A 27316-nucleotide genomic window follows, 5' to 3' on the forward strand; every position below is an offset into this window, starting at 1 on the left:
CATTAGTCGAGCCTTTTTCTGGTTGCATTATATCGTTTGTAACCCGTGAAATTACCTCGTTAGAAGTACTTGTTGTCATGAGAGGTTGTAAGTACAGCACAACTGAGCGGGTGACTAATGGAGTCATGGTGGTGTGCATCCTGAAGAAAAATCGCTTCTCCTCACTGATACTGCTTGGCCTTTTAACAAAAACTTGTGTTTAAGATAACTGAGGAAGTAGAGAGACAATTTGTTGTTCCATTTTTCTGTAATCGCAGTTCTGATCATGTCATTCACCCTTACTACTAAAAGCAGGAGGCTTTTGAGGTGTCTAATTCAGAGGAAGAGGAGGATGAGGAGAACGAGAGTTGTCACTCGTCATCCTCTGACACACTAACATGCAGTATTCCAGAGGTAAATCTCATCTAAATCATCACAGCTCAGGAGAGCATGTTTCTGGGTGCCTCCTTTCATTTCAGGTTTCATTCCAAACAGTTGTTTAAAAAACTGCTCTCATTAAGGATTTATCAATAAAGATCTCTGAATTTAAAGCATCCTGACAAATTAATACATCAAAGAAAAAATGTTCTTTCTACTCGTATTTCCCTCCTTGATTTATACGTTGCTTACCTTCATAATTTTCAGCTTTAATTTTGCTTCTTGGTCCTTTGCATGTTTGCATGAGGCTGCACTGGGCAGGCTGTCCTGTCAGAAACAGCTGCTTGAAATATGTTGCCCCTCAGAAATCTGTGTCCTTTCTCTCTCACTCACTCACACACACACACACACACTGAGAATGTTTATGTGTGTGTGTGTCTGTGTATGGATCCCATTTGCATTTGTATGTTTACACACTTCATGTGTTAGGATCCAGAGGAGACGGTCAGCTCTTCAGAGGCACAAAGTGAGGATGCAGCTGAAATTAAGCTTCAAGTTAAGGTAAATGATTTTTTCATTTCTGCGATTGATCTTCTTTGATGAGGATGTGAATGTGAGCTGGTATGACAATAAAAGCTCCTTGATCCTCAATGATGATGACAAATTGCGATGTACTTTTTATATTTTCAAAGATAAGTCTGCTCTTTGTGTCCATTCACTGATAGAGACCGATAATTTTCAGTAGCACATCAATTTATCTTAATGATCTTTCAGGAGCTGGAGAGCAGACAGTTTTCCTCTGAAGTGGAGACAACCTCAAGCAATGTCGAAAATGGACTTTTACCTGTGAACTATAGGCTTGATACGAAAGAGTCTGGATCAGGTAATGATCAAACTGGATTAAAAACAAAGGAATCCGACGCTGAAGCATTTAGTCCTGAAAATGTGACAACTGAGTCACTCATCACTGCACCTGAAGACAAGTTGGACCAACATAGATCATCAGCGCGTGAAGCCCTCATCCCTGACCCTCATACAGAGTCCTGTCAGGCAGCAGAAGAACCAAGAGAGATTCCTGCAAGACCCGTTACTCAGTTCACTGCCTCAAGATCATCAGAGGGGTCTATAAAGGAGGAAGATGAAGAGATGTCTTCAGCTTCCTGTCAAGAACTGGTAAGTGTCTGAGAAGAGATGTCAATCCCCAAATGTTCATCTTTTTATAAAACAAAAAAGAAGAATACATCTAGAGTTAAATTAACATGACTGTCTAATGTGATTACTTCAATGTCCAGGTTACTGCTAATGTGTTGAAGGAGCAAAATCAAGTCAGCACCAATCAGAGTAATGTGGTGGAAGAATCCCAACAAGCCCAGAGCTCCTCTGAGGTGCCGGAAAGGTAAAAGAGCGCGCACCAGTCACAGGAACTGAAGAGTAACTCACAAGCACCTAGCATGCTCACATAGGCTCAGGTAGGGCTGCACGATATATCCAAAATTTATCTTCATCGACGTTAACATGTGCAACAGAGTCCTTGAACTGCGATTATTTCACGTTCAACGCGTTTACTTTAATTGCCCCCCCCGGGGACTAATAAAGTTTTTTGAATTGAGTAGAATTAGACGGAGGAGTTCAAAAAGCTAGCGTTAGCCACTTGGAAAAAAGTTAACGTGAGGATCAGTAGCAGCAAACCAGACCAACAGACATCCTCTCCTCAGAGTTTTACAAGCGTTACACCTTGTGAAAAAACATTTAAGCGCTACAAAGAAATAAAGGAGGCCGTCGCCATTACAAAAATGTACGATACGTGTCGGAAGACGGTGAAAGGTGAGCTGAGTCAAGTTGAGAACTGACGAGCTAATGAGTCATTTCGTTTAATGAACTGCTAATGCACAAAACTTTAGGTTGTTTCCATAAACCCGGTTCTCTGAGTAATATGAGTGAGATGTCTCACTATGGGTTGTCTGGTGAGACATTAAACGAAATATTATGAAAGAGAACTGGTGTTATTCCTCGGTCACATTTGTCGTTTAAGTCAGATGCACTTTTTTCCCAATAAAACTGGTTTGCTAGAATGTAAATAACCCTTTTCATTTTATTGCGCAGTGTTCATTCACTCTTCACCTGTCAACAGAGCAGACCCAAAGCAGAAGTACATTTAAACTAAACGCCAACATTTGTGTATATATAGCGAATCATGTCGCCTTTGCAATATTGAAATGTGTAATCCATATCGCAGGTTTTCCTGATATCGTGCAGCCTTAGACTCAGGTGTATTGTGTGTGTCCACTTTGGTAGTTTGACTGGACATGAAGCAGATGAGGAGGAGCAGCTGAAGTGGAGCCGACTTCATAACCAGATCTCCCAAAAATTGATAACCCTGAAAAAAGTCAAAGAAGAGCATCAAACCCTGATCAGCTCAGAGGATGGAAGGACACAAGAAAAGGTGGGAAAATACAGAAAAACTGTGAGATTGTTTCTGTTTTGTTTTAAGAAGAAGTTGGCCTTTGGAGGAGGCATGGTGTGGATAAATGGAGCAGAATGAACCACAGTAGATAGAAGCAAAATGTTTGTAAGAAGTGGATGCTAGACTACCATCCCCACCATCACATCAGTTTCCCTGGCAACAATGGAGTCAACCTTTAGTAAGCAGGTACTTTAGTACTGGCAGTGGAGGAGATTTTGTGTGTGCTCCTTCCATTTGTCAATATTACTGAACAATAGTTAAAACATTAAAAAAAAATCTACAGTGATATTGAATAATTATCGAATTATGAATTATGAAATATGAATTTTGAAGGGTTTGAACTATTTGCACTGTGAAACTACTAGTTTCTGCTTTTGTTTAGGTTCCAGCAAGGGCCCTGATACCAACCGGGTCTGCATCTGCTGTTCTCCAGCGAACACATGAGTCCATCATCGCGCTGAGACAAATAGTATGTGTATTTTAACCTTTGTGCGTGTTACTTGTCAAAATGACTTCATAGTGATCGCTGAGCGTTTGGTTGTTTCCCAGGTGAGCTCTGCAGATGGTTCGCGTCCAGGTGTGAATGAGCAGCTGTACAAGGCTGTGCGGAGGGTCCTCCTCTGCCTGGACGCTTTAACGGACCTCCTGTTGACTCCTCGTGGTGAAGATGACGACCAGCTGAGGCTGCTACAGCAGGAGGTGGCTGTCTAGAACATATACAGTACAAGCAACATAACTGCACAGTTTGCTTTGTGTTCTGTAAAAACTGTTGTCTTTAAAGGCAGCAACTTCCTAAAATAAACATGCACAGACATACAGACATTATAGGTTTTTTGCTGATTCGATGACCTGATAAGACTTAACAGTCAACTGTCTTTCTCCAGAATTGATATATAGTGTGTTACAAGAATAGCATCTGTCCATTGCTGCTTATTATGTCTTTAAAAATACAGACGCAGGCAGACTGATAAAAGATTAGATTTTTCTACCTCAAACAAGAAGGGTGCATTTCCTTTCTTTTGCTTTTATTCCTTTTTGTTTCTGACTGAATTCCTCTGTAGTGTGTATCGACTGAGATGCTGACTCTGGCTGAGCTGTTGAGCAGAGTGCAGTCAGAGACCAGACCTGCACCTGCACCTGAACCAGAAGCTCTCAGCTCGTTGACTTCCCTTCAGGACTGTCTTCACACGGTCCAGCAGGTTTTCACCTCATCCCACAGTCAGCTCACTGAACATCTGGGCAGCACGCACGAACATCAGGTTTGAAATACAAATCAGTCGTAGAGTTAAATATACTGCAGGAGTAAGTTAAATAATTTCTCACAGCCTTTAGTGATAATTAACAATTACCAAAAAAGGAAAAAGAAATTTGTAGCCTGAAATTTGGCTTTGTGGCTCTGAAAGTGATTTATTATTTTTATTGTTCTAGAATTTAATTGTTTTAAAAATCTACGTTTCTAATCCGCTACTGTTCTCAAACAGGTGCTCTCCTCCAGCCAGCTGTGTATTTTGGACGAGTTTGAAATGGGACAAAGTGAGATGTTCCCCAGTTTAAAGGAGGCTCCCAGTTTGGAGGTAACCAGTACTTTGCAGCTTTGCATGTGTGTGTGTGTTTGGTGTGTATGTTTGTACCCTGGTATAAAATGCCTGTTAAATCGATGCCATTCTAATTAACCCCCATAACATCAATACCACATTACAAGAAAGGCCTAATTGGAGAGCTGTTGTCAAAGTGCTGTAATAAGTTTTCTGAGTTTAATGACACACGGAAAACACCAGTTTGAACTGATGTGGGTGCCATTAATAATGACTAAAATTTCATTTTATTAAGAAAAACAAATAAATGACTTAAGAAACAAATAGCAAGACTGATTAAAATATTTGTACTACACTCTTGGCATAAAAAAGAAATTTACCAGGCGCAATCATGGATTAATATTAAAGCAGGATCTGTCTTTCAAAAGTTAATAATATTTCTGTTAAACTTTGTGCTGTTCCTGCATCTCTCAGCAGTGTGTGCTGGGCAGACATCTGAAGGAGAGTCCGGGGAAAAAAGCCGAGCTACAGCAAGCTTCCCGGTCTTTGCTTCAGGGGATAACTCGCCTCCTGGAACTGGGTGAAGAACGCATAACAGAAGGGCAGATGAGCCCGGTTCACAGCTGCAGCCAACTTCAAGCTGCTCTCTGCAGACGTAAGGTATCTCACTGTGCTTTCAGCAAGTTCTTCAACATGATGCAAAGACTAGATTTAAGACTTTCCCAAGAGTGTGTAGAAGCCTCTTGAGAAGTCCAGTGGTAAAACAACTAATGATCAGAGTTTTGCATTAATCTTTGTGTATTCATTCATTCATTCATGCTGCGACATGTGAATTTGCCCCTGGGGATAAATAAAATGTTTATCTATCTGTAAAGATTTCACACTTAGTGTCTGTTTTCACTTGTATTGCATTACTGAGTCCCTCTTTGCGATTATTCCACCTCACTTTGGGTCTCTTGGTGATCCAGAAGCTCCTGCAGGTGCTCAGGTCTCAGTTGGCATTTGTGCAAGATCTGTTCCAACGTGAGCCAGAAGTACCCGAGTGTCAAGAGGATGAGCGGGTACAGCTGGAAGTCAGAGCCAAAGCTTTGCTGCAACAGGCGCTGGAACAGGAAGTGGCTTCTCAAAGGAGGATTCAGGTTTGTAGTGCACATTTGCTGAGGGCAATAGGAACTCATACACAAGAAAAAGTTTTCTTATGGAATAATTTCTTGCATTGGGTGTTTGTGCTGACACATCAAGTGTTAAAACTGATGAGTGGGTTTATGTTTGGACCGACTGCAGGACTGGACCCGGTGGGAGGATAATTGTGGTCGACTTGGCAGGCTCCTGGATGACGCTGAAGCCTTCCTCAGCAGTAGGGAGTCAGAGGAAGATGATGAGAAATTAGCACAGCACAGACTAGATGCCTGCCAGGTAAACCACACACAAACATTCTGAATTAATTTAACATAAGGTAATCATAACAAAATTTCACACAAATGTCTAATAGGATAAAATGATGAAGTGATGACATTTTATATCCATTGTTGGCGTGGAATTTGCTTGTGAAGTGAAATCTTATGGAGCTTGATGTAAACTCATAAGCACTGATGTTTCTCCTTTTGACTCAGCAAACATTAGTCCAGCTGGATGAGGGCAGAGCTGCTTTAGGACTGATTCTGGATCAGGGGAAGGTGCTGCAGACCGAACCAGAGTTTGCTACCACAGTCAGTCATGCAGGAGGCGCTCTGGAGCTGCGGTGGCGGAGCATCTACAGGCGGACACAGCAGGAGAGTCAGCGCTGCAGAGACATCCAGGACCGTCGGGTCAGGTGGGACAGCCTCAAAAATACCAACTCATGATAAAGAAAAAAGAAATCATAGGTTATTGTCCTCTTTACAGTAGAAGAGTTTATTATATATCAGTGTAGGATTGGCAGTGTTAATTATGAGCCTGAGAAATTTGACAAATGGAGCAACCGTGTCAGTGACTTTTTTTTTGGTAGATGAATTATTATTATTACTGTGATATATTCTAGTTTCCATTTTTCTTACCATTTTGGAGAATAAGAGAGGCTAAAGTGGAAAATTATGAATAATGATAACTTTGTGAGCATACTGAGTACAATTTTGTAGCAGTGAGGCATATTGAAAGAAGGAGAAACACTCAAATTAATCAGTGTGAAATTGCAAAAGACTTTTTTTGAGATACCAAATTATGTTGTAGTTATATTCAGAGATATTCTTTGGGCTTTGGGTCAGTAAATATGGTTGAAGCAGACGTGCCAACTGAAAAACACTCAGTCTTTGTCAAGGAGCAGTCATGTTCAGCTCCACTGGAAGAATGATCTGTTTTTCCCTCATCCTCCCCACAGATTCCAGACTGACTTTGTCTCGGTCAGCGAATGGCTGACTGGTGCCAGCAAACACCTTGAGACTTGGTCAAACCTGTCCATTATCTCTGACCTGAACCAAGAGTGTATTCACAAGCATCTGATCAAGCTGCTGGTAAGACTTTTACATCTGCTCAATACGTTTATGTATCATAAAAGGTCATGATGCACTTCAAAACATGACAATAACAACAAATATAGACATATGAGTTTTTGTAATAAGCCATTTTAAAGTTTCAGTTTTTAATTGTATTTGTCCTAAAAAATATTCACATTTCTGAAGTTTGTTGTGAAACTCGGACAGCAGTTTAAAATGCATCAGTCACACACGGTAGACATGTGGTCTGACACTGGTTCTATCCACTTCCTGAAGGACTTCTCCATGGAGGCTGAAGCCATGTCAGTGAAGAGGGCGTCAGCATGCAGGGAAGCCGCTCAGCTGCTTCACCTGAGGGAAGCTGACTGTGCGGAGCTCAGAGCTCAGCTGGTCCAGCTGGAGGTCAGCTGGAGCCAGGTGACCTCTGACCTGTCCAAGACACAAGACCGGCTGCTGCAGGTACGGTATTCACAAAGAATTTCCACCATGTTCTGGAAAAAATGTCTCAAATAGAGGAAGTTGTAAAATGAGCAGATGCACTGCAGTATAATTTTCGGTAAATGATTCAGTGGTCACGATGATCTCCATCCTTTATTGCAGAATGTCTCGGTTTTTCCAAATGCTATACCAAGTGCCCCATAAACTTTAATCGTTAGTGTTTTTCATCTGATGGTCCAAATTCCATTGAAGTACTGGTGGTTTTCAAAAATAATTAGACACTGAGAAATCCCCTCCTCCTGAAGGGGAGTGTGAACCGTGCTGAAATCAGCTTTGGGGTGATTGACGACCGGGAATTTTGGAGGACTTAAAAAGGAGGTGAAGGACAGTTTTTAATTTTTCTTCACTATTTATCACCAGTGAATGGAACCAGGTATTCTACATTATAAAAATTACACCAGGTTTGTCTTACAGAAGATTCCTTTTAATGTACTACAATTTGGCTGTCACCTCAGAAGAGGATGAAGATATCTTATCCACCGAAGACTAAATAATTTGGACAGGCATGAAGGTCATTCTGTAGAAGAACTGACATGTAGTGTTGGACTCTCATGCTGAATAACCAAAATTAAAAAGCAAAAAAGCTAGAAATGAAGGGTTCAGGTATTAGTTGATGAAATATACTAGATTGTGAACATTGATATAGACAGGAAAAACTATTTGCTGTGCTCTTTGCTTTGATAACCAGGCAGGCTGCATGTGGAGAAAGATTGTTGAATGTCTTTCCATCCAAACATTTTCTAAACCTGCTTTATCCGTCAGGGTCACTGGGGGGCTGGAACCTACCCCAGCTGACAATAGGAGAGAGGCGGCGTACACCCCAGACTGCAGGGCCTGAATCTCATTCCCAGGTCGTCCCGTACCAACACTTTGGGTTGGTGGCGATTCTGGAGGTTGTAAAAACACCAATACTTTAAGCATCATACCTGACGACCTGGGAATGAGACTGAACACTTAACTATCCCTCTCCAGAATCACTTACTGCCCCTTTAAATGTCACTTTCTTCTCTCATCTCTTGCGGCATTAGCAGCTGCTGGCAGCATGGCCACCGGCGACGCTGCTGTCTGACCTGGAGGACTGGCTGAAGAAGCAGGAGACTCGCCTGAGCCAAGAGAAAGAAAGAGTCCTCAAGGCCAAAGATGCTGCTCAAATCACTGAAATCCTGCAGCACTACCAGGTACATATATTTCAATGTTAGTGCTTTGCCTATCAGCCAAATCTAGAGAAATTTTCTTCATATTCATGTTTGTCCATCCTTAAAAGGACGACATAATTTTATTTTATTTCTTTGGGAATAACTCGTCAAATTTTGACTTGAATGTTTTTCATTTATTTAAAATTCTTGTAAGACAAACACTTATGAGAGTTTAAATGTTTCTGGTCCCACACCTCAAATAAAAAATGAAATTCAGTAGCATGACAAATGTGTCTTTATAACATCTGAGGTAGTTGACTTTTTTAATAGCACTCAAAAGATTCATTTAGAAAGCTTTTTCTGGGTGCTGATACTCATTTCTGTGTATCAAATGTTTCTTTTTCTCAGGAGTTAAAGGCAGGCCTGGTAAACGGGCATCTCCTCCTCGATTTCCTGTGCCAGTCTGTCCCTCGGGTGGTGGAGGTGGACATCCAGGCTCTCCGTTACGATCGTATTCTGTTTGCAGAAAAACTTGGTGCCCTGAAACTGCAGTGGCTGCACCTTCAGGGAGAGCTGGAGAGCCAGGTGTGTTCTGCAGCAACCAGTGTACGATAAAACACCACAACCTGTACAGTCAGAAGTTAAATGATCCAGCTGTGACCTTCTCTTTGTTTTCTGGTCTAATGCTTTTATTGAAAGCATGTTGAGCTAACTAAGTAATGGTTTATACAATCACTGGAGCCATTAATCAAGCTGTAAACATTGAATTTATGCCAACAGTAGTAAAAAAAATCTTGCAACTTTTCATTTATGACTTTTATTTGAACTCATGAATCAAATGCTGTTTGGCCTTGTCCCCACAGATTCGTGAAGCTGAACAGATGCATCACACTTGTGCAGACAGAGAGAGGCGGTTACAGCGACTTTGTGGCTGGATAGAACAGCAGAAAAAGCAGCTGAAACAGAAGAAACAGCCCACAAGTCAGGCTCTGGCTCATAAGACTCTGCTGGAGTTGGAGGTACAGGAGTGGGACGTAAGCAGATGGCAGTTTGAACTCTCTCTCTCTCACTGCTGTCCTGTGATCTGAGACTGCTTTGTTTTTCTTCCAGGCTGATGTGGGCAGAGTGAGGGAGGTGGCTGCAGCTCTGCAGGAGCTGAAAGCCACAAGAGTGCATGTGGAAAAGGCAGAGAATCACCCCAGTGATACCGCTTTCTCTGCCCAGGCAGAGAGTGTTTGTCATGCTTGTGGGGATCTTAGTCAGCAGGTAAAAATAAATCTGCTGTGACATTCAGAAGCATGGAAAAATTAGTGTCAGAGGAAACTAAATTAAAGTTATTTACCAGGATAACTTTTCAGAACTACAAACTCCTTGATTTTTAAATTGTGAAAATTTCTCCATGCTTTTATATTTTTATGTGAATGATGTATAACCAAATTACCAAAACTTAAAGCTTAAAGGAGAGCGAATATTATAACACCCTGCTGGATGTATAATAGGCACTTTGCTTATGTGACAGCCATGGAAACTTTTTGCTGATACATTAGCCTGTAGGACATGTGAAACATAAAAGGTAGTCAGATACCTGTTTTTATTAGTAATGATGGAGCTGGATGTGTACAGCTAAAATCAGCCAAAACACAATACCCTCACCTGAAATAGTCCAAAACCATAAATGCAACAGCAGATACTTAGTGTGCCATTGGTTAGAATTATGGTTCTCCACGCCAAGCACAAGCTACAAATGTTACTTAAGTGTAGTACTCATTGATAGTAAGTTACTTGTGATTTGGCAGAATGCACAATGTTATTATTTTTGCATTGTGGGCATGAAACAAGATCCAATGACCTACCAGGGATACCTGCAGGATATTTTGCCAGTATACATCTTGCTATTAAAGTAACAATACAGTCCTATATTTTTTGAAGTAAATGCTCCTTCATGTCAAGGATGCTGCATCACCAAACATCATATCTTCCTTTGTCATAACTTGCAGATGGCAGCTCTGAGAGCAGCTCTACAGCAGACTGTGGAGGAGTGGGGATGTTTCGAGAGAGCTCTGAGTGAGGTTTCTCTGCACACCACTAGGGTGCGCTGTTCTCTGCAGCATCAGCCTCTGCTCTCTCTAAAGCAGGCAGACGGGTACATGGACCTCCTTCAGGTGAGTTTAAGCACCGACTGTCGTGTGTCATACACGTGCACATAAACGGCTTTACAACCATACGAATAAATAAACACGTTCTGTTTTATCATAGTGATTGTGACAGCAATTTGCAGCTTTTAATCCACAATGTACAATGTAGAAAAGCCCATCAGGTTGCCCCCGAACAGCCTTCTGTAAGTGTATAAAGTTAAAGTCTTTTCCGTCTAGTTTTGACAGATTCAGTGAAGGTGTGAACCTGAAGGGACGTCAAGCCCTCAGTGCTCACATACTCAGGTTTTGGGAAAGCAAATGCTCCACTGAAGCGAAAATGTAAAAGGTGTTTGTCGTCCACAGCTACTCCAGGAGCAGGTCGGGAAAGGGGAAGAGCTATGGGCGTCTGTGGACAAATCCTATCAGAGTCTCGTGAAGACTCTTCATCGTGGAACAGCTCAGGCTCTGGATGATCAGCTGGAAGAAGAGCGAAAACGGTCAGTGGCTTGAAATGAACAAAACAGACGCACTGGATCAAATTCAAATTTAAAGAAGACAAATCACTGAAGTCTGGGGGAAAAAATGTCTCAAAAGGTTTTTTTTTTATAAGTAAGCAAGTGGATTAAGTGTTCTTTTTATACTAAGAAAATGAATTGTTGCTAATCTGAAAACAAGGCTGTTTGCTCAGCTCATGATAATTTTTTTGGAAATACATGGTATTCAGATAATAGCAATAAAATATAAATATGTTTTCATGTATATATACAATCTACCATTAATAATCTTTTATTTTGACCCATTTTTCTCCATAGTTCAAAAATAGTGAAAACATAATCTTAAAGGCCAGTTATTGTGGGCTGTTTCAAAGATTCATGAAGATTTGTGTACTACAGTTTAATCAGGTAGCTTTACTGTCTGCACCCACATATTACATGTATAGTTATAATGGACTTTTGTATTGTGTTGATGTCAGGCGGAAGGACGTGTTGCAGGAGCTAAATGACGAGCACATGAAGACTAGAGAGACACTTTCCCTCTGGCAGCAGTACACTCACCTGTCTGACCGGTGTTCCCTTCACCTGGAAAAACTGTGGCATCAGTGGGAGGAGGTGACGAGATCCTCACCTCAACAGGACACACAGCTGGTGGTGAGTACAGGGTGCTTTTACTAGGCACACAAAATATGATTTCATAGAGGGAAAAAAGCAGCTGCGATGTTATGATCTTCAAATTTTGGTTTCAAGATGATGGTTAGCAGTTTGTACAAGTAATTTGATTAATTTCAATGTCAGTACGTGGATTTAAAGAGGGGGAAAAAAAGCATTTCTATATTGTTTTCCTTATCTTCTCATTCTTCCCTCTAACTGGCTGTTTTTACCCTCGCTCATTAGCAGCAGTTGCAGGATGCTGCTGAAGATTTGCAAAGCAGCGTGGGAGACGTTCTTGAAGCTTCCAAGCCTCTTATTGGACGTCTAGAACCCATGGCTGCAAATTTGATCCAATCAGAGACCAGATTGCTGTCACGCGACACCCTGGTGGTGAGCCAGTTGATGTCAGGAAAAAATAAAAGTCTTCAGGTGAAGAAAACAGTCAAAATATGGGCTTAATTTTTTTAATAGTAGTGACTGAGAGACCAGATTACCTTAACCAGTTTTACAGGAAACTAAAACTGAATGGTCATATTTCACAGATGCAGGTTGATACCAACAGCTCATTTCTTTCTGTGTGCAGGAAGATTTGGAGGAAGAAAATTTATTTCATGCTCAACTGAAGGCCCTTGAAATGCAGACACAGGACATTCAGAGGCAACTTAAGGCTGGCTTAAATGACACAGACTCTCTGAAGGTTGGTCAGATTCCATTTCAGACAGGGATTTCTAATAACTAATTTTAATACTAATAATAATGCTTTTATTGGCCAAAATATACACAAATAAAATATACAATTCTAGGCTAAAAAGCAGGGCTTGTGTTGCAGCTCACGGCTAACTCATTGACTCCATAGCAGCATAATACTTCCTGTTTACATCCCTCAAAACCTTCAGATTATAGGAGATGTAGTCTGAATCTTGGAGCATGTCCCGAATAGAAGTAAGATGAGGAACAGTTATAAGAGTGACGCAATCCAGCTATCTAAACTTTCAGTATGTTGTCCTGTCGATATTTTTTGTCAATAACAAGGCTCGGAACGTCCAGTCAACATGGTTCTTACGTGGGTTTGGTGTTTGTTTCTGTTTGATCATGCGAGAACTGCATGGACTGAAAATGTGCCGTATTTTGTTGTATTTCTTGGATGTGTTTACAGGATCTGTCGGGGCTCAACAGCCTGTTTGCGTCACTGGTTGACGTCATGGAGATGAGTGGCAATGTGACCCTTAACAACCACGAGAGCGAGAGAGTGCGCATGCTCCGCAGGCAGTGGGTTGAAATCATGACTCACATATCTGATATGAACAGGTGAGGCAGAGCTTGAAAAGATGCACAAATTAAAACCCACAGACTGTGCTTCTGTGTTGTGTGTTTTCCTGCTGTCGATGTTTGAATAGTGCAGAGATCCATTTTAAACTGTTTATTACAATAACAGTTTATGCCTAATTTTCTGATAGAAAAATACAGTGGATGAGTGTGTTTTGAGCAAAGTTTCCAGTTAATTGTCCTTTTTTTTTCTTTGTCCAGGGAGCTTCAGGCTGAGCATCTGTGCTCTCAGAGCTTTCAGGAGAAATGTGAGAACTTGATGTCTCTCCAGAAGACGCTTGAGGAGTCGACATCTAATAAACCTCCCAGTTACTCCGGGCTCCGAGAGATGTTGACAGTTCATCAAGTACGACACATGTAGCACATTTATCATCACTACATTTCAGAGACATTTGCAGGGTCCGGTGTCTGAATTGCTTTAGGACTTCACTTGTTCACTTGTTGGAATTAGGGACACAGAAATGACAAATCACTCAATTTGCCACTCATCAATGCTTTAAGTGTCCCTAAAATCAAAGTTAAGTTGTGTGAAGTCGCCGGCTTTTCTCACTACTGCCGAACTGTTTGTTAATAAAGTCTTACCCTCCCTGTCATCTGCAGATTAGTCTGATCAACAGCTCATCCACACTCTACCTATGTTTTAGAATAGGTAGTGTCAGAATCATGTTGACAAAGAAATAATTGGTTAAATTGACATGAGGTAGCTGAATTACGACCTCATCGGGACTTGTTTAATATAACACTGTGATTATGGCAGAGAGAAGGAGGCTTGTTTTAAATTGTGTTTTGAAGCAAGTCGTCCGCCTTAAACTCATGTGAGTGTTCCTGCTGTGCAATGGCTCAAATGAAAAATATGATGTGAATCTCACACTCTTTTCTGTTGTTGCTTCACACTCACACAGAGGCTTGAGACTAAAATAATTACTGGACACCAGCTTCTGCAGAGTCTTCTCTGTCAGACAGTCGAGTCTGTGGAAAAAGAAAACGAAGAGAAAAGGTAAGTGATGGAAAAAGCCTTGGAAGACGAGAGAGTAACAGTTTTTATTTCAAAACTACAAAATAGTTTCAAGAGTATGTTCAGCTCAGCGGACTCCTCGGTTTGATTAGTTATTCTAATTCATTTGAACAGCAAGTGTTTTGTGCCATATTGGCACCAAATTGGTGCCTATAATAGACGTTCAAATAGTTTATGATTGCACAGGAAGCCCTGGATAAATCATTTATTGTTGCATTGAAGGAACTTAAATACCGCGAAGCCCCACAGCTTTACCAGCTACTTACAGGCCGCCCTTTGTTACACTCACAGCTTTGTGCTGTTTTCAGAGTATTTACGTTAACATAAGCAATGCAGACAAAAACTAAGTCAAAATGAGGGCTATTATTCTTCGTGCATCACAGTCTCAACAAATGGAGTAACTCCTTCAGCTGGGATTTTGGCTGAATTCCCTCCCTGTTTACAACCTTGTTGTCAGGGTTTAAACTCTCTAAATTAGGTTCAGCAACCAGGCAAAATGGTTAAAAACAACCATGTAACCATGACAGCTGACAAAAATCTACCACTTTTGAAGTGATAAATGTTTCACTCATTAACTACCTTTGAGTATTTGGATTGACAGTGGCAGATATCTTCCTGGCACCAGTATTTTAAAAAATATTTGGTTCAGTGAGGGGGTCAAGCCACCGAAAAACTGTGGTAGTAAGCCGAGTTATCAGAGCGTGTTGATTTGTAGTCTTGTATTCCTCGCAGACCAGATAAAATTATTAGATTTCATGTTTTTGGTTGCACTCCGCTCTTAGGCTCTTAGCTTGTAAGAGTCACACATATTTGGTGAATGCTGACACACAACAAAGTGCAGAGTGTGTGCAGGTGTTTCCTGCACTGGAAAAGTTACAGCAAATGTCTCTTTTCATGATGCTTTTTTTTTCTTTTTTTTTCTTTTTTTTTTGCAGCTTTTAGAAAACATGGAAAGTTTCTTCTCTCACTCTTGCTTAGATTGCTGCCCAAGGCTTTTACACTGATTGACAAACTGTGACAGGACCAGATTGTAATTTTTCACTTTGTGCTGTTTTTTGTTAACAAGCGTAAGTGTATTATGCCTAATTACATTTCCCAAAACCTAATGCCCCTGTTAGTATCTTTTTTTTCCCACTCATTCTCAATTTTCTATTGAATTAATAATTTGTGGTTGGGTGTCAACATGTCTGCCAACAGTTTTTGTTTGTCTCTTCTTGCAGCAGATTTGAGCTGGTGACACAAGCGACCCGCATGAGGGAGAGGTGGTTCAGCTCTGTGGCTCTGGTTCGCCAACACAGGCGCTGGATTAAAGAGGAGCTGGGCCAGTGGAGAGTCTACCGTCGTGGCTTGAAGCTTTTGTGGAAGCTGCTGAGGGACGTTGACCCACTGCTGCCCCCTGCTGGACCCGCTCTGTGTGCACTGCGTCAGCTGCGGAACTGCACAGATGACCACCAGGTTAGTGTTTACAGATGTCACTTATCTGAACAAAAACAACTTATTTCATATTGGTTAAATCGTAAATTTGTGTGTAATTAAACTGAACAAAATGCTGAACAACAAGCTCTGCGTCTCTCCAAGTGTGTCGAAGATGCTCTGGGTGTCCACTCCACCGTATATGTCCAGACACTGAAGGCTGGCAGACATTTATGTGAAACCATGACGGAGTCGGAGTGTCAGAGCCGACTGCAGTCAGAGCTTCTGGCTGTGCAGGAGTCCTGGGAGCGAACCTGCTCACTGCTGGAGAGGAGACGAGGCCTGGTCAGCACCACTGTTCAGGTGACAGTCCTCTTTCCATTAAACACCAACACCTTTATGTCTTGTTTTCATTTGTTATGTTAAATCTTACATTAGATTTTTTTTTTTTTTTGCAACAAGCCTTTTAATGGAAATACTAAACATGGTATTCTGACAGGGATATCTCCACACTCCACACTCACTTGTCACCACAGCCAAGGGAACTTACTGATCACCTAAAATGCCCATGAAGTCACTTTCCTTTACTTAGTTAGCTTACTTGCTAGTGGCTAATGGCTAATTATATATTTTAACACAACTCTGCTGCAGATGTGGATGAAAACAAATTAGATGTCCTCAGCAGGCCGAAAAATTCAGTGAAACTTGCAGATATGATCTTGCAGTGTTAGCGTAGCGTAGCGGAGTGCAGCTCTAAATCCAAAAGAGGAGCATGTGTACGGTATTAACAAGGGAGCAGGAGGTGGCAGCTTTACATGACCCATATTCAGGACCTGATCCTTCCCCAACACACGCGCGCTCACATACAGGAGCTGGTGTGTTGCCCTGCCACAGACCTCCAGCCAAGAGGGATCAAACAGAAGCTCAAATCTGTCCATGATCCACCTCCAGAGACAGCTGGTTGCCACAGATCAAAGCATGGCCATACCTGTAATCTAACAGAATACTGTAAGAATGAAGCGTAATACAGGCAACATACAAAGAGTGGAAAGAGTTACACAATGAATGATCGGTTAACACTTTAGAAGACACTACTGATATTAAAGTTAACTGGTTTGACTCCAAGCTCTTGTCACTGCTGTATCAGTTACAAAAGGGCTTCCCAGCTTCATGAGCTGTGTTTCAGCATTTGAATGTTTTGGTGCCCATGCCCTGCAAGGTCAAGGGAAAGTTGTGTTAACCCCTTTAAGCTGAACAGGATCCACCCAGGGGAGGGGAAATCCCTCTGAGCAACATGTCAATGAGACACAGAGAGTAGCGTTAATGCACAAAGTAAATCTGACAGCAACTTTGTCATCATGTTATGCTCAGAAACGTTTCGTACTGCGAGTTTGTTCCATTTAATGTGAGTTTATGACCATTCTTGACATACACACAAACACATTTTTAGGAGACACCTTTATTCCAAAGGCAACAAAGCCAAAGTCATAATAAATTGTATGATAAATCTTTATAATATGGCATGTACTTTTGAGTTGTCTCCGTTTCATCTGCCTGCAGGCCAGGCCTTCATTTCAGACGTAATGTACATGCAGATATTTGTTAAACTGAGATGTCCTTTCTGTGTGTTATGCTGGCTGTTCAGAAATGGTCTCAGTGTCAGGACAGGATCACCAGCATCATGTCAGAGCTGAGGGAGCTGAAAACAAAGCTAAAACAGCTGCCACCTGAAAGAACGCGGGACCCCGAAGACGAGAAACTCGTTCAGGTAATCACGACAGCTGGAATAAAATAAATCACAACCCCCAAATATTTGTACCGCCACTTATTCATAATGGAATGACTTTTGTACACATTCAGTCTACACAAAACTGCCCACAGTACCTACAGTTCTGCCAGTGGCTGACGGGGTCGTGGCTACGGCTGATGACACTGAGGTCATGTCCGTAATATTTCTCTGGGAATTATGGGTTATTGCAAATCCAGGCAAGATAAAAATGTCTCCTCTTTTTTGATGAATGAAAAATAAAAGATTTCCCCACCAAATAATTTGGTTTTTGGTCGTGTGAAGAAGATTTTGGAGAAGACATAGTTCATGTTTTAGAGCTTACCTTATGTGTGGAAACAGACAAACATAATTGAACAGGAAAAGTAAAAAAATCCTGTGCATTAATGCAAGGATTCATCACATCCGAGGAGACAGTCTGTGAAAACACTTTGTATGAATAGAGTAGAAAAAAAATATTCAGCAGAAGTCTCAAAAATTGCCGCTAAAAGCCCAAATTATTTGTGAGTGTTCATCCATGATTTTGCAGATGAACATTTGCGGAGGAAAATCTCAAAGGAAGAAAATAAAGGTTTTATCATCATTCTGAAAATGAGTTATCACTGCAGAATGTGTCTGGTATTAAAAAAATAAACTTTACACACGAGTCCCAATAAATCAGCTGCATGAATCTGTTGGAAGGTCAGCAGCTCTAAAAGTTCCCCCACCCCTCAGCTCCCACAGTGGCTGCCCCCCATTGCAGCAGAGAGCCTCTGAGTCCCCCCCTCCCTTTTCCCTTATTCAATACCCCCATGCTTTCACTCCCCTCCCCCTTTTCCACCCCTTCTACCCTCCCCCTGTCCCATCCACAGCCCTTTAATCTGGACAGTCGGAGCGAGAAAGAGTTAGGGAAGCGTGAGCTCGCAGCTCGTACATGGCTGTCTGACCGGGTGTTAAACTATCTGTACGTTTGTGTGTGTCATGCAGGAGACGGAGCTCTCTCTGCAGCATTTGGCCAGTGGATTGAGGGGCTTGGCCACTATGAAGACGGACCTGTCCCAGTATGTCACGGCCGGTGACTCGGCTCTGCTGGAGCAGCAGCTGGAACAACTCCATGGTCAATGGGAAGAGCTTTGTATGAAGGTGAGAACTGAGAGAGAGAGAGAGAGACATTTAACTGAACCAGAGGAAGTGAGAGGTGTAGCTGCTGCAGGTGGAGAATAATGACTTAGCTGAGAGAAGGAGGGAAAAGTTGCTACCAGTGGTGTTTTGGCGGTGACCAGCAGCACAAAGCCTCTGCACCGCTGGGGCTGAACACACACACGCACATGCACACTCACACACTCACACTCATTTGTTTAAGAAAAGAGCCACCATGTGCAGGTTCATGGAGGGAAAAATTAAAAAAAAAAAAACAACTTCTTGTTAGTACTTTGGCAACTTTGTTTCTCACAGGTCACCTTAATTTATTAGTGTGAAAAATTTTAAAGTGTTTCAAAGTTAAAATAATTAAATTTGATAATTTAATAAAGAGGTAAGCTCTTCTGTAGTTATTATTTATAGTTATAGTTATTAGCTCCTGACTCAGAGTCGCTGTGCTTCCTGAACAACCACATGACTCAACTCTCAACATGGAACAGGCTGCTTATGCTGTAACTGCATTAATGGTGAAAGTAACTCTGCTGTATACACACACACACACACAGGCACACATTCCTACAGTTAAGTCTTTTGGCTTAAACACAAATGCACTCTTGTTCTAGAGAAACCAACAGTTATGACATGCTCAGGACATTTTTGTCAGTTATTAGGATTTGTGGCATAATTTGCCGTTGCATGCTAATTGGGTCCTCAGTCAGGCCGGCTGCCCTCCACCTGCTCTTGTTTTGGCAGGAGCTGCTGGGATTCACAAATGCAGCAACAGCAGCCAGTTTGTCCAGTCATTATTTTTTCTGTTGATTTTTGTTCTCTTTTGTTATCTGTACAACCATACTAGCTGCTGAGCTCAACTACTCAGTTCTTCTTAGGTTTGTCCGAAAACAAACCTGAAACATAAAACCTGTAATTTCCTGAAAGCCTTTAGGTATCTTCTACGAAAGACCAACCAGTCAGAGTGTTTCAGAACATCAAATGTACAATCATATCCATTTTTAACATATATATTCTTCAGCAATACGATAATTTATAATTGTAATTATAAATTACAATTTACAATTATAATTTATAATTATAATTTTATAATTGTGATGAAAATATGGAGAGATCTTATTTGGGAAAAAAAGGACTAATCTCAGCTGTTAAATCACACAAGATTTTTCATCCCTTTTAACTCCTGACATGTCCAGGGGGCCTGGATCCGAGTTTCCTCTGCATGGTTAACAGGTTGTAGGTGGGGGAAGCCACTGGAATGGGTCTGATGAGCAGATGGCCTGACTGGCCTAAAGGGATTCGAGGCACAGGCTCTATTGTTCCAGGGGCAGCGCAAAGTCCTCATGGGGTGACAGGAGCACACAATGCGTCCTAAATTCTCCCGAGCCCAAAAGGTCCAGCAACATCAGTACATTAAAAACAAAGCAGGGCTCATTGAAATCAAATAAATGCCACCGAACAGTAAAATATAGCTGTTTTAAACATGCCCTGTGGGCTGGCTAAGCCCTTTAACCTCAAAAAGATCATCAGCCCCCTCCTCAGCTATGTAATGCAGTGTTTTCATGGCATTAAGCTGTCATTAGGAAAATGGACCTCGTTAATTTTATCAAACAGCCAAAGTCCCTTGGGGATTGCTCTCAGTTCGCTTGATTACTGACTCTGATAGAGAGAGATTAAGTGCTTCAGTATAATGAAAGAAAACATGCTGGTTTCACTGTTTTTTTATTCACTTCTGTACCATGCAGTCTGTTGAACTAAGCTGTACTTTCTTACATTACACATTATGAAAGCCTGAACGTTTCTTCAGTAATTTATCAGGTTAAGCATCCCTATACTCAAATCTACAAAATGCACTGTTGTGTTGTAGAATTAGGTCACAGCTTCCCGGATGCATACCGGACTGTGTCATGACCAGTAACCCTGTTTCAGACTGGAGCGACGTTTGTCAAAATCCAAGGCACCGACCCAACACGGCATTTAAAACAGTTATGACCTTTTCATGCATCGCTTTTCCCGGCAAGTTATAAATATGACACCAAAAGTGGCTCGTCATCATTTGTTTTGCTGCCGTTAATATTGTCATTTTCATGGTTTGTTTAAAAGCTATAACTATAAGTCAGCTGCTAGCATGATAGTAGCATCAAAAGATGCGAGTTCTAATATTAATCAAATACTTGTCTGATACCTTAATGCTGTCGGTCATGCACAACTTATTCTAACAGAAGTTAAGCTGGCACCACAGGTGTCCCACCAGTACAATAAAATGTTTTCGTTTCTCTAAAATGAAGTGTTTTTATGGCTCTTGAATTGAACATGAGGCAGTTTTTGACCATATAAATACACCTGGATGCTCAGTCTCAAATCATAAAATGGTGACGTCTGAACACCGAGTTTGACATTTATTCCCGTGACTTAAAAGTGTGCAAAGTTGTTAAATGCCATTTCTGTCACCTTTGACTCCTCCCAGGTATCCTTGCGCAGGCAGGAGATCGCAGACCGCCTCAATGCCTGGACCATCTTCAACGACAAGAACAAGCAGTTCTGTGATTGGCTGACTCAGATGGAGAACAAAGTGTGCCACAGCGGTGATCTGAGCATAGAGGAAATGGTGGAAAAACTGAAGAAGGTGCGAGATCTGAGCCACATTAATGCCTTTGCATCCGAACATGTGGGAGAACACATCTTTTCATACCGACGTCATGTGACAGGACTCTAAAACAGACGCACATTAGGGCTCTGTCTGATTAGAGGCGATCTCGGAAACCTTTGTGATGAGAGTGTTTTTGAGTTTGAGGACGTTTTACTTCTCTTACTTCTGATATGACTGCTGGATAAGACCTAGAGGTGCTGTTGATCCTGTAAGCACATTATAAAACACTCATACTGGACTTCCTCTTAAGTAACACATTCTGTAGAGCCCACAGTGAATCCATGATTTTGAATGCTCACCACTGCAGTTTAATATTCCCACATGAGCAACATGCATTATGCTATTTATAACAGATGGTGGCCTGGAATGGGATGACTGCACGTCCTTTGTTCATACACAGCAGTTGTCCTTTCAGTGGCTGAAGGCCTTTTGTATCTCCCTGTCTCATCGTGAAGCTTGCTCGTTTAGTCAAGGAGAGCAGTCAGATGAGACGAGAAAAGTAGAGGCACTTGATATAGTCCATTTTAATTATTTTGATCTCTGAAGGCAGCACTTGGTGTTGAGGCTGTTGCTTAGGTCTGTCATAGACACACTATTAAAACTGTGGAGCTTACTTCTCATCCTTTTGATCACAGATCGGATGTAACGGTAAACGTGAGAACAAAGCATACAGTTCACTTATGCTACAGTTCATAATTGGGTGTTCATATTTTTTATTCCAGCTGGATTTATAAAAGAGTTTAAATTAAATGCTTTTTCTTATAAAGAGATGTCATGTCGTGTATCCCCAGGATTGTATGGAGGAAATCAATTTGTTTAGTGAGAATAAGAGCCACCTGAAGCAGCTGGGGGAGCAGCTGCTGCTGGCCAGTGACGAGGCCAAGCAGACGCAGGTCCACGGCTCTCTGCTGGAGGTCAACCAGCGCTGGCACAACCTCTTTCACCACATCGAAGCCAGGTGAGAGCAGCCGCAGCTGCGTGAAGTTTGATTCAGGTGCCCACTTACGTGTGTGTGTGTGTGTGTTTGTATCAATTAAAAGGGAAGCTGTTGAATAGTGCGTTGAGCACTTTCAAATGCAAATATTAAGAAGGTTTTTAGATTAAAAATCAAAGTTTGAGTAGCTCTCTTTGTGTGTGTGTGTGTTTGAGTAACGCACGCTAAATTTCATGCCGTCATTAGCCTTCTGCACAAGCACCTTTCACAGCGAAGCCACTCTACATTAAAGAGCATCATTAAGAGGTGAATAGATTTAACTGGCAGCCTATAATTAAACAATAGCTGTAATGTGAATCCATCCACCTGCTGTTGTGTTTGTCATGCTCTGCAGCTGTCAGGAATACATGGCTTCTCATGTACAGACTGTAGGTTAAGCCTCCTGGTTAACCCCCACCCCACCTCCACCCCACTCAAACAGATGGAGAGTGCAGTTCAGGAGCTGAAGATGCAGACTTCTAAACCTCCACAACCAACCTACCCCTCACCACCACCATGAAAAAGCTGTGCTTAAGTCTCAGACAGTACCATATGTCCCCATGTCCACACTGACCCCCCTCACCCGTTTTTTGGGGGGTTTTTGGGGTTTTTTTTATTACTTAGTGTCAGAGCGGGATGATGTGAGGGGCCCGGCATTTCTGCATGCATAAATCCATCAGTCGCTGATTCTCAAAGTGGGGTCCCCTCAAAGATTCAGGGGGCTTGATCCCATTCAGGCAAGATGTATTATCATGTACCTCTTGATGGAATAGCATTCTGCAGTCACCCTTGCAGATTGTAGGGAATAAGTGAACTACAATTTCTGTTTGAATATTTAATCAAGAGGCTGAGATTACTGTGAGACATGACAGATGTAAGGTGTAGCTTCTAAGCATTAAAATGTCTAAAAATGACTAGACCGTAGTAATATATTGTGTTGAGTTGTGTCCTTACACTATCGCAAATGTTTCCAACAAAAGTTGAACAACAGAGAAATCCCTAATTTTATGCAAAGTGACGGCCTTTTCATTTTGTTGCCTTTCACTGTAACCTTCAGGTGAGAGTCAGAGGGTGAGGAAGGAAGTCAGGAAGCACAGCTTAACATAATGTGTTACACATCCAGCAGAGGCAGAGCGACATCATCAGCCTGCTGGAAAGTCTTTTTTTTAACTTTGCTTTTAGTTCTGATTTGAGCTTTCTTTCCCTGGAAGATGTTGGACTTTCCTCAGAAGCTAACTGCTAACTTTGTCTTTTTCACAGTTGGGTGTGGGAGCTTAAAGTGTGTTTATCTACACCTTATTTTACTGGAAATCGTTGCATGCTGACGCTGGAAACAGATGTTGATGAACCTTTTATGTAGATGAGAATTTATGTAGAGTTGGGTGCATTAACACCAAGCTGTTAAAAGCCTTTGGGTCTTTAGGTCACCACTTTTGATGCAGTGCAGTAGTCAAGTAGGCACACGAAGTCACATAAAATCTGTATTTTGTAATGTATGTAGCCATCTCGATTACTCAGAGTCAAAGCACTTAAAAGCGATAGATTTTTGCAAAAAATAATTTTAAAAAGCACATGTACAGTAAAGACTTCACAGTCCTCATACTTTACAGTTACAGTGACAAAAGTAAATGTCAGTTGGAGTTTAGTCTCTGAGTAACTTTGAGCCCTCCCGTGGTCAGATGTACTTTGTTAAATTCATCCTCCAACCATATATCCTCCCTTATCCTCCAGCTCTTTTTTTCCCTCCATCCATTCTGCTCTTGTCCTCTTCCTCATCAGGGACCCCTGCCCGAGTTTTGTGTCTTTGTTGGGCCTCCGCATGAGGCTGCTGGTCTTTGTTAGGCTGTCAGAGGTGGAGAGGGAGTGAAAGAGGAAAAGAGACAATTTAGTTGACCAGGATGGCTGTTGGTGCTGAGGGGGAAGAGCTTTTTCTGGACAGAATTTACACCGACTCTATTATGTCTTCATTACACAGACATAAACATGAAGCCACATAAACTACACACACAAACATTCACTGACTGCATGTACTGTACATTATTACTGAACTTTGACTAAAGCTTGGAAACAGTTAATTTTTTTTACTTACTGGTGTTTATCCAAGACCTGAGTTTTTTGTACAATTACCAATAATATACCGTTTTTTTATTTAATTAATCCATTTTATCTTAGTGCATTTTTTTTTTGTCTTAACACAAGCTGCTGTAGTAATACAGCAGTATCTTTGTATTGTTTAAAACTTGTGGATAGTGCCTTTATGATACCACAGCTCCAAGACCAAAAGATTACTTTTCTGTCACTTTACTGTGTAGAATAAATACTGTACATCTGTTCTGCAGAATGTTGGTTTATGACCAAAGACCTACAAACCTAATTACATTTAAAACTAATTAGCAAGTGTTAGCCACCAGGCTAAACTAAGATTTTCAATCTGGTAAATATCACCTGCTAAACATCAGCATCTTGATTGTCACTGTAAGCCTGTTAGCATACTGATGTTAGCGTTTAGCTCACCACTGGGCCCGAGAACAGCCTCAGAGCCATTAGCACAGCTGTGCACTCACAGCCGAATTTGTTTAACAAAAGAAGCCCAAACTTTTAAATGTTAAAAAAAAGAAAAATAAATACTCATTGCTAACTATAAACATGACCATGAACTTAAACTTAAACTCCTCTTGAAGAAGTAAGAACCATACAAAATAACAAATACCCAAACTCTGAAAGTCTCCGATTCAAAATGGATCTCATAAGAACAGATCTAAAAAGGCTCTCAAACATGCGCGCACTCATCTTAGCTATAGTCCTCCCAGTTGTTAGGACCCTTTAATGCGTTCTTCAGCCTCCCATTTCCACTCACAGCTGCTTTATGCGCTTGTTATTTTCTCCGTCTCAGCCCCAATAGGCCATGCTGGACTTTGACAGGAGAGGAAGGATCAAATGGGGAAAAAAAATTAACTCTAGCTCCCAAATGGGGCACACTTCAGGCTTTTAAGGCTCAGAGGAGAGCTTGTATTGTCCCCAGTGTTGCCATGACACCAGTCTGTGTGTGTGTGTGAGCAAAGGGAGGTCAGTTGCCATGGTGACTGACACTTCTAGAGTACGATACCTATGATAGCTCAACTTTATCTCATTCTGACTTCCTTCTCTTTCTTTTTCTTTCTTCCTTTCTCTCTTAGTCTTTCTGTCTTTAATTTTTCTCTTTCTTTCTTTCTGTTTGTCTGTCATTGTTTCTCTTTTCTTTGTATCTTTTCTGTTCTTCTTATGCCTTTATCTTTGGTTTCTTCGTTTTTGTGTCTTTCTTTTCTTACTTCTATTTCTGCCTTCACATTCTCTATTTGTCAGCTGTCATGTCCAAAAAAATCTTCTACTAGCTTTCCTGATATTGTTGTCTTTTTTTTTTAAATTTACCTTGTGTTTAAAAGAATAAACATCACAAAGGATCACTGGTTCTTTCAATTATTTCCTGACCTCCACAAATAATATAAGTATGGAAATATGTAATGACACAAAGATGGATCGACTGCCCGCTTCAGTATGAACGACTAAATGTGAAATTGTGTATTTAGGGTGAAGAAGCTGAAGGAGACTCTGGTGACGGTGCAGCAGCTGGATAAGAACATGAGTAACCTGCGCTCATGGCTTTCTCGCATCGAGGCCGAGCTGTCCAGGCCCATCACCTACAGCGTCTGTCACCACCAGGAGATCCAGAGGAGGCTGGCTGAGCAGCAGGTACGCAGAGTCCAGATACACGCTGCTTGTTATCGTTGAGACGGTCTAGTTTAAGGTTAAGTGTCTGAGGTCGCCTCAGTTCTTTCATTCATCTTTGCAGTATTATCGTTTGTATCGTTAGGTTTTAGTTTTCTATCTCTGCTCACTTATTTTAAATCTTTCCAGTTCTGTTACTCCCACTCACTCTTTGTCTCTCTTCGTGATTAATAATTCATATCTGTCTTTTGTTTAATTTTGGGAGTGGTGCTCTCATGCAGCGAGACCCTTTTGTCCTCTCCCCTGACGCTGGACTGATGTTTAACACATGGTTTTGCTGTTATGGACAGTCACGATGTCTCTCTTTGTTTGCGTCCAGGAGCTGCAGAGGGACATCGAGCAGCACACGGAGGGCGTAGCGTCAGTACTCAGTCTGTGCGACGTTTTGCTGCGGGACGAGGATGCTGCTGGCGGCACTGAAGCCGAGAGCGACTCCCTGCAGGAGACCAGCCGCAGCTTGGACCAGCGCTGGAGGACCATCTGTGCCTTGGCTCTGGACAGGAGGCTCAGGTAGGAACTGAAAAACATACACACACACACACACACACATACTTTAAGGTGTCCTCGCACTTCACCTGACCTCAACACATGGAGATCAGTCAGATCAGTGCATAGTCTAATCCTTACATGCATGCAACTTTTGAAGATGAACATTTTGAGAATTTAAGTTCTTTGGGTTTTTGGTTTGTTACTTTTACTACTGATATTACTGCAGTATGTATATTGTGATTATTATTAAACACAAGTTTTGTACATTCACCGTAGTGAACCTAGTCCAATTAATCAGTTACAATTGGTATTAAACATCATCATGCTTTACATTTCTCAGAGGATTATTTTTAAGATCCCAGCCACACATGTTAAAAAAATTTAAAAAAAATCTTGTGGGTCCCGAAAGCCTTCATCAGTGTCACAGAGAAACCTCCACAGCAAACCAGTAACTCCAGTAAGATCCTCCCTGCAGGATCGAGGAGACGTGGAGGCTCTGGTGCAAGTTCCTCGATGACTACTCCCGCTTTGAGGATTGGCTGAAGATGGCCGAGCGCACCGCTGCCAACCCCAACTCTGCAGACGTCCTTTATACTGTCGCCAAGGAGGAGCTCAAGAAGTTCGAGGTCAGTTTTGAGGTCTGCAGGCGGAACAGACTTGGGTTAGCTGTGCTCTAGTTTGCTTCTCAAAGTTAATTATTCTCATCGTTGGCATTAAATTTATCTTGACTGAATATATGAATGACTTATCGAACAACAAAAGCTGCCAAACTTTATGATCAGTCATTGTCACTGATATCTTTTTCTTCCACAATGTTCTTTGAAGTGTCTTTTAAATTAGACAAAGAAATAGTTTTTGGTACAACTCTTCTGTTTTTGTTTTTATTTCAACAGCAAGCAAATACGCATGTGCAGTTTCCAAGGGTTGAAATACTTAAATGATTAACTGTCTGACTAATTAATTGGCTACTAAATAATAAACTGTACACAGTTTAGCAGAGAAATTTTCCATCTCATCCTCCTTTGTT

General features: G+C 41.5%; 1 protein-coding gene across 23 annotated transcripts in view; it reads left to right on the forward strand.

Annotated features, from left to right (window-relative positions):
* LOC124050106 (nesprin-2) overlaps positions 1–27316 on the forward strand; it is a 76008-nt gene that overhangs the window by 41677 nt on the left and 7015 nt on the right. For 9 of the 23 annotated variants that reach the window (XM_046372239.1, XM_046372238.1, XM_046372249.1 and 6 more), the window contains 36 exons: positions 292–393; positions 847–918; positions 1132–1530; positions 1650–1753; positions 2653–2800; positions 3204–3290; positions 3371–3520; positions 3883–4080; positions 4303–4395; positions 4831–5016; positions 5325–5495; positions 5641–5772; positions 5970–6169; positions 6713–6845; positions 7104–7286; positions 8354–8503; positions 8870–9046; positions 9325–9495; positions 9572–9727; positions 10459–10623; positions 10960–11093; positions 11570–11744; positions 11988–12173; positions 12328–12441; positions 12901–13052; positions 13272–13416; positions 13973–14067; positions 15306–15540; positions 15664–15861; positions 17144–17266; positions 18251–18406; positions 20880–21038; positions 21854–22020; positions 25602–25764; positions 26120–26310; positions 26765–26915. In XM_046372239.1, the coding sequence (XP_046228195.1) occupies positions 292–393; positions 847–918; positions 1132–1530; positions 1650–1753; positions 2653–2800; positions 3204–3290; positions 3371–3520; positions 3883–4080; positions 4303–4395; positions 4831–5016; positions 5325–5495; positions 5641–5772; positions 5970–6169; positions 6713–6845; positions 7104–7286; positions 8354–8503; positions 8870–9046; positions 9325–9495; positions 9572–9727; positions 10459–10623; positions 10960–11093; positions 11570–11744; positions 11988–12173; positions 12328–12441; positions 12901–13052; positions 13272–13416; positions 13973–14067; positions 15306–15540; positions 15664–15861; positions 17144–17266; positions 18251–18406; positions 20880–21038; positions 21854–22020; positions 25602–25764; positions 26120–26310; positions 26765–26915 (5721 nt within the window). Of the gene's footprint in view, positions 1–291; positions 394–846; positions 919–1131; positions 1531–1649; positions 1754–2652; positions 2801–3203; positions 3291–3370; positions 3521–3882; positions 4081–4302; positions 4396–4830; positions 5017–5324; positions 5496–5640; positions 5773–5969; positions 6170–6712; positions 6846–7103; positions 7287–8353; positions 8504–8869; positions 9047–9324; positions 9496–9571; positions 9728–10458; positions 10624–10959; positions 11094–11569; positions 11745–11987; positions 12174–12327; positions 12442–12900; positions 13053–13271; positions 13417–13972; positions 14068–15305; positions 15541–15663; positions 15862–17143; positions 17267–18250; positions 18407–20879; positions 21039–21853; positions 22021–22477; positions 22608–25601; positions 25765–26119; positions 26311–26764; positions 26916–27316 lie in introns of those variants that run through there. The other 14 variants (XM_046372252.1, XM_046372262.1, XM_046372263.1 and 11 more) reach the window with 10 other exon arrangements.

The sequence above is a fragment of the Scatophagus argus genome, chromosome 19, assembly GCF_020382885.2.
Source record: "Scatophagus argus isolate fScaArg1 chromosome 19, fScaArg1.pri, whole genome shotgun sequence".
Taxonomy (NCBI): Eukaryota; Metazoa; Chordata; class Actinopteri; family Scatophagidae; genus Scatophagus; species Scatophagus argus.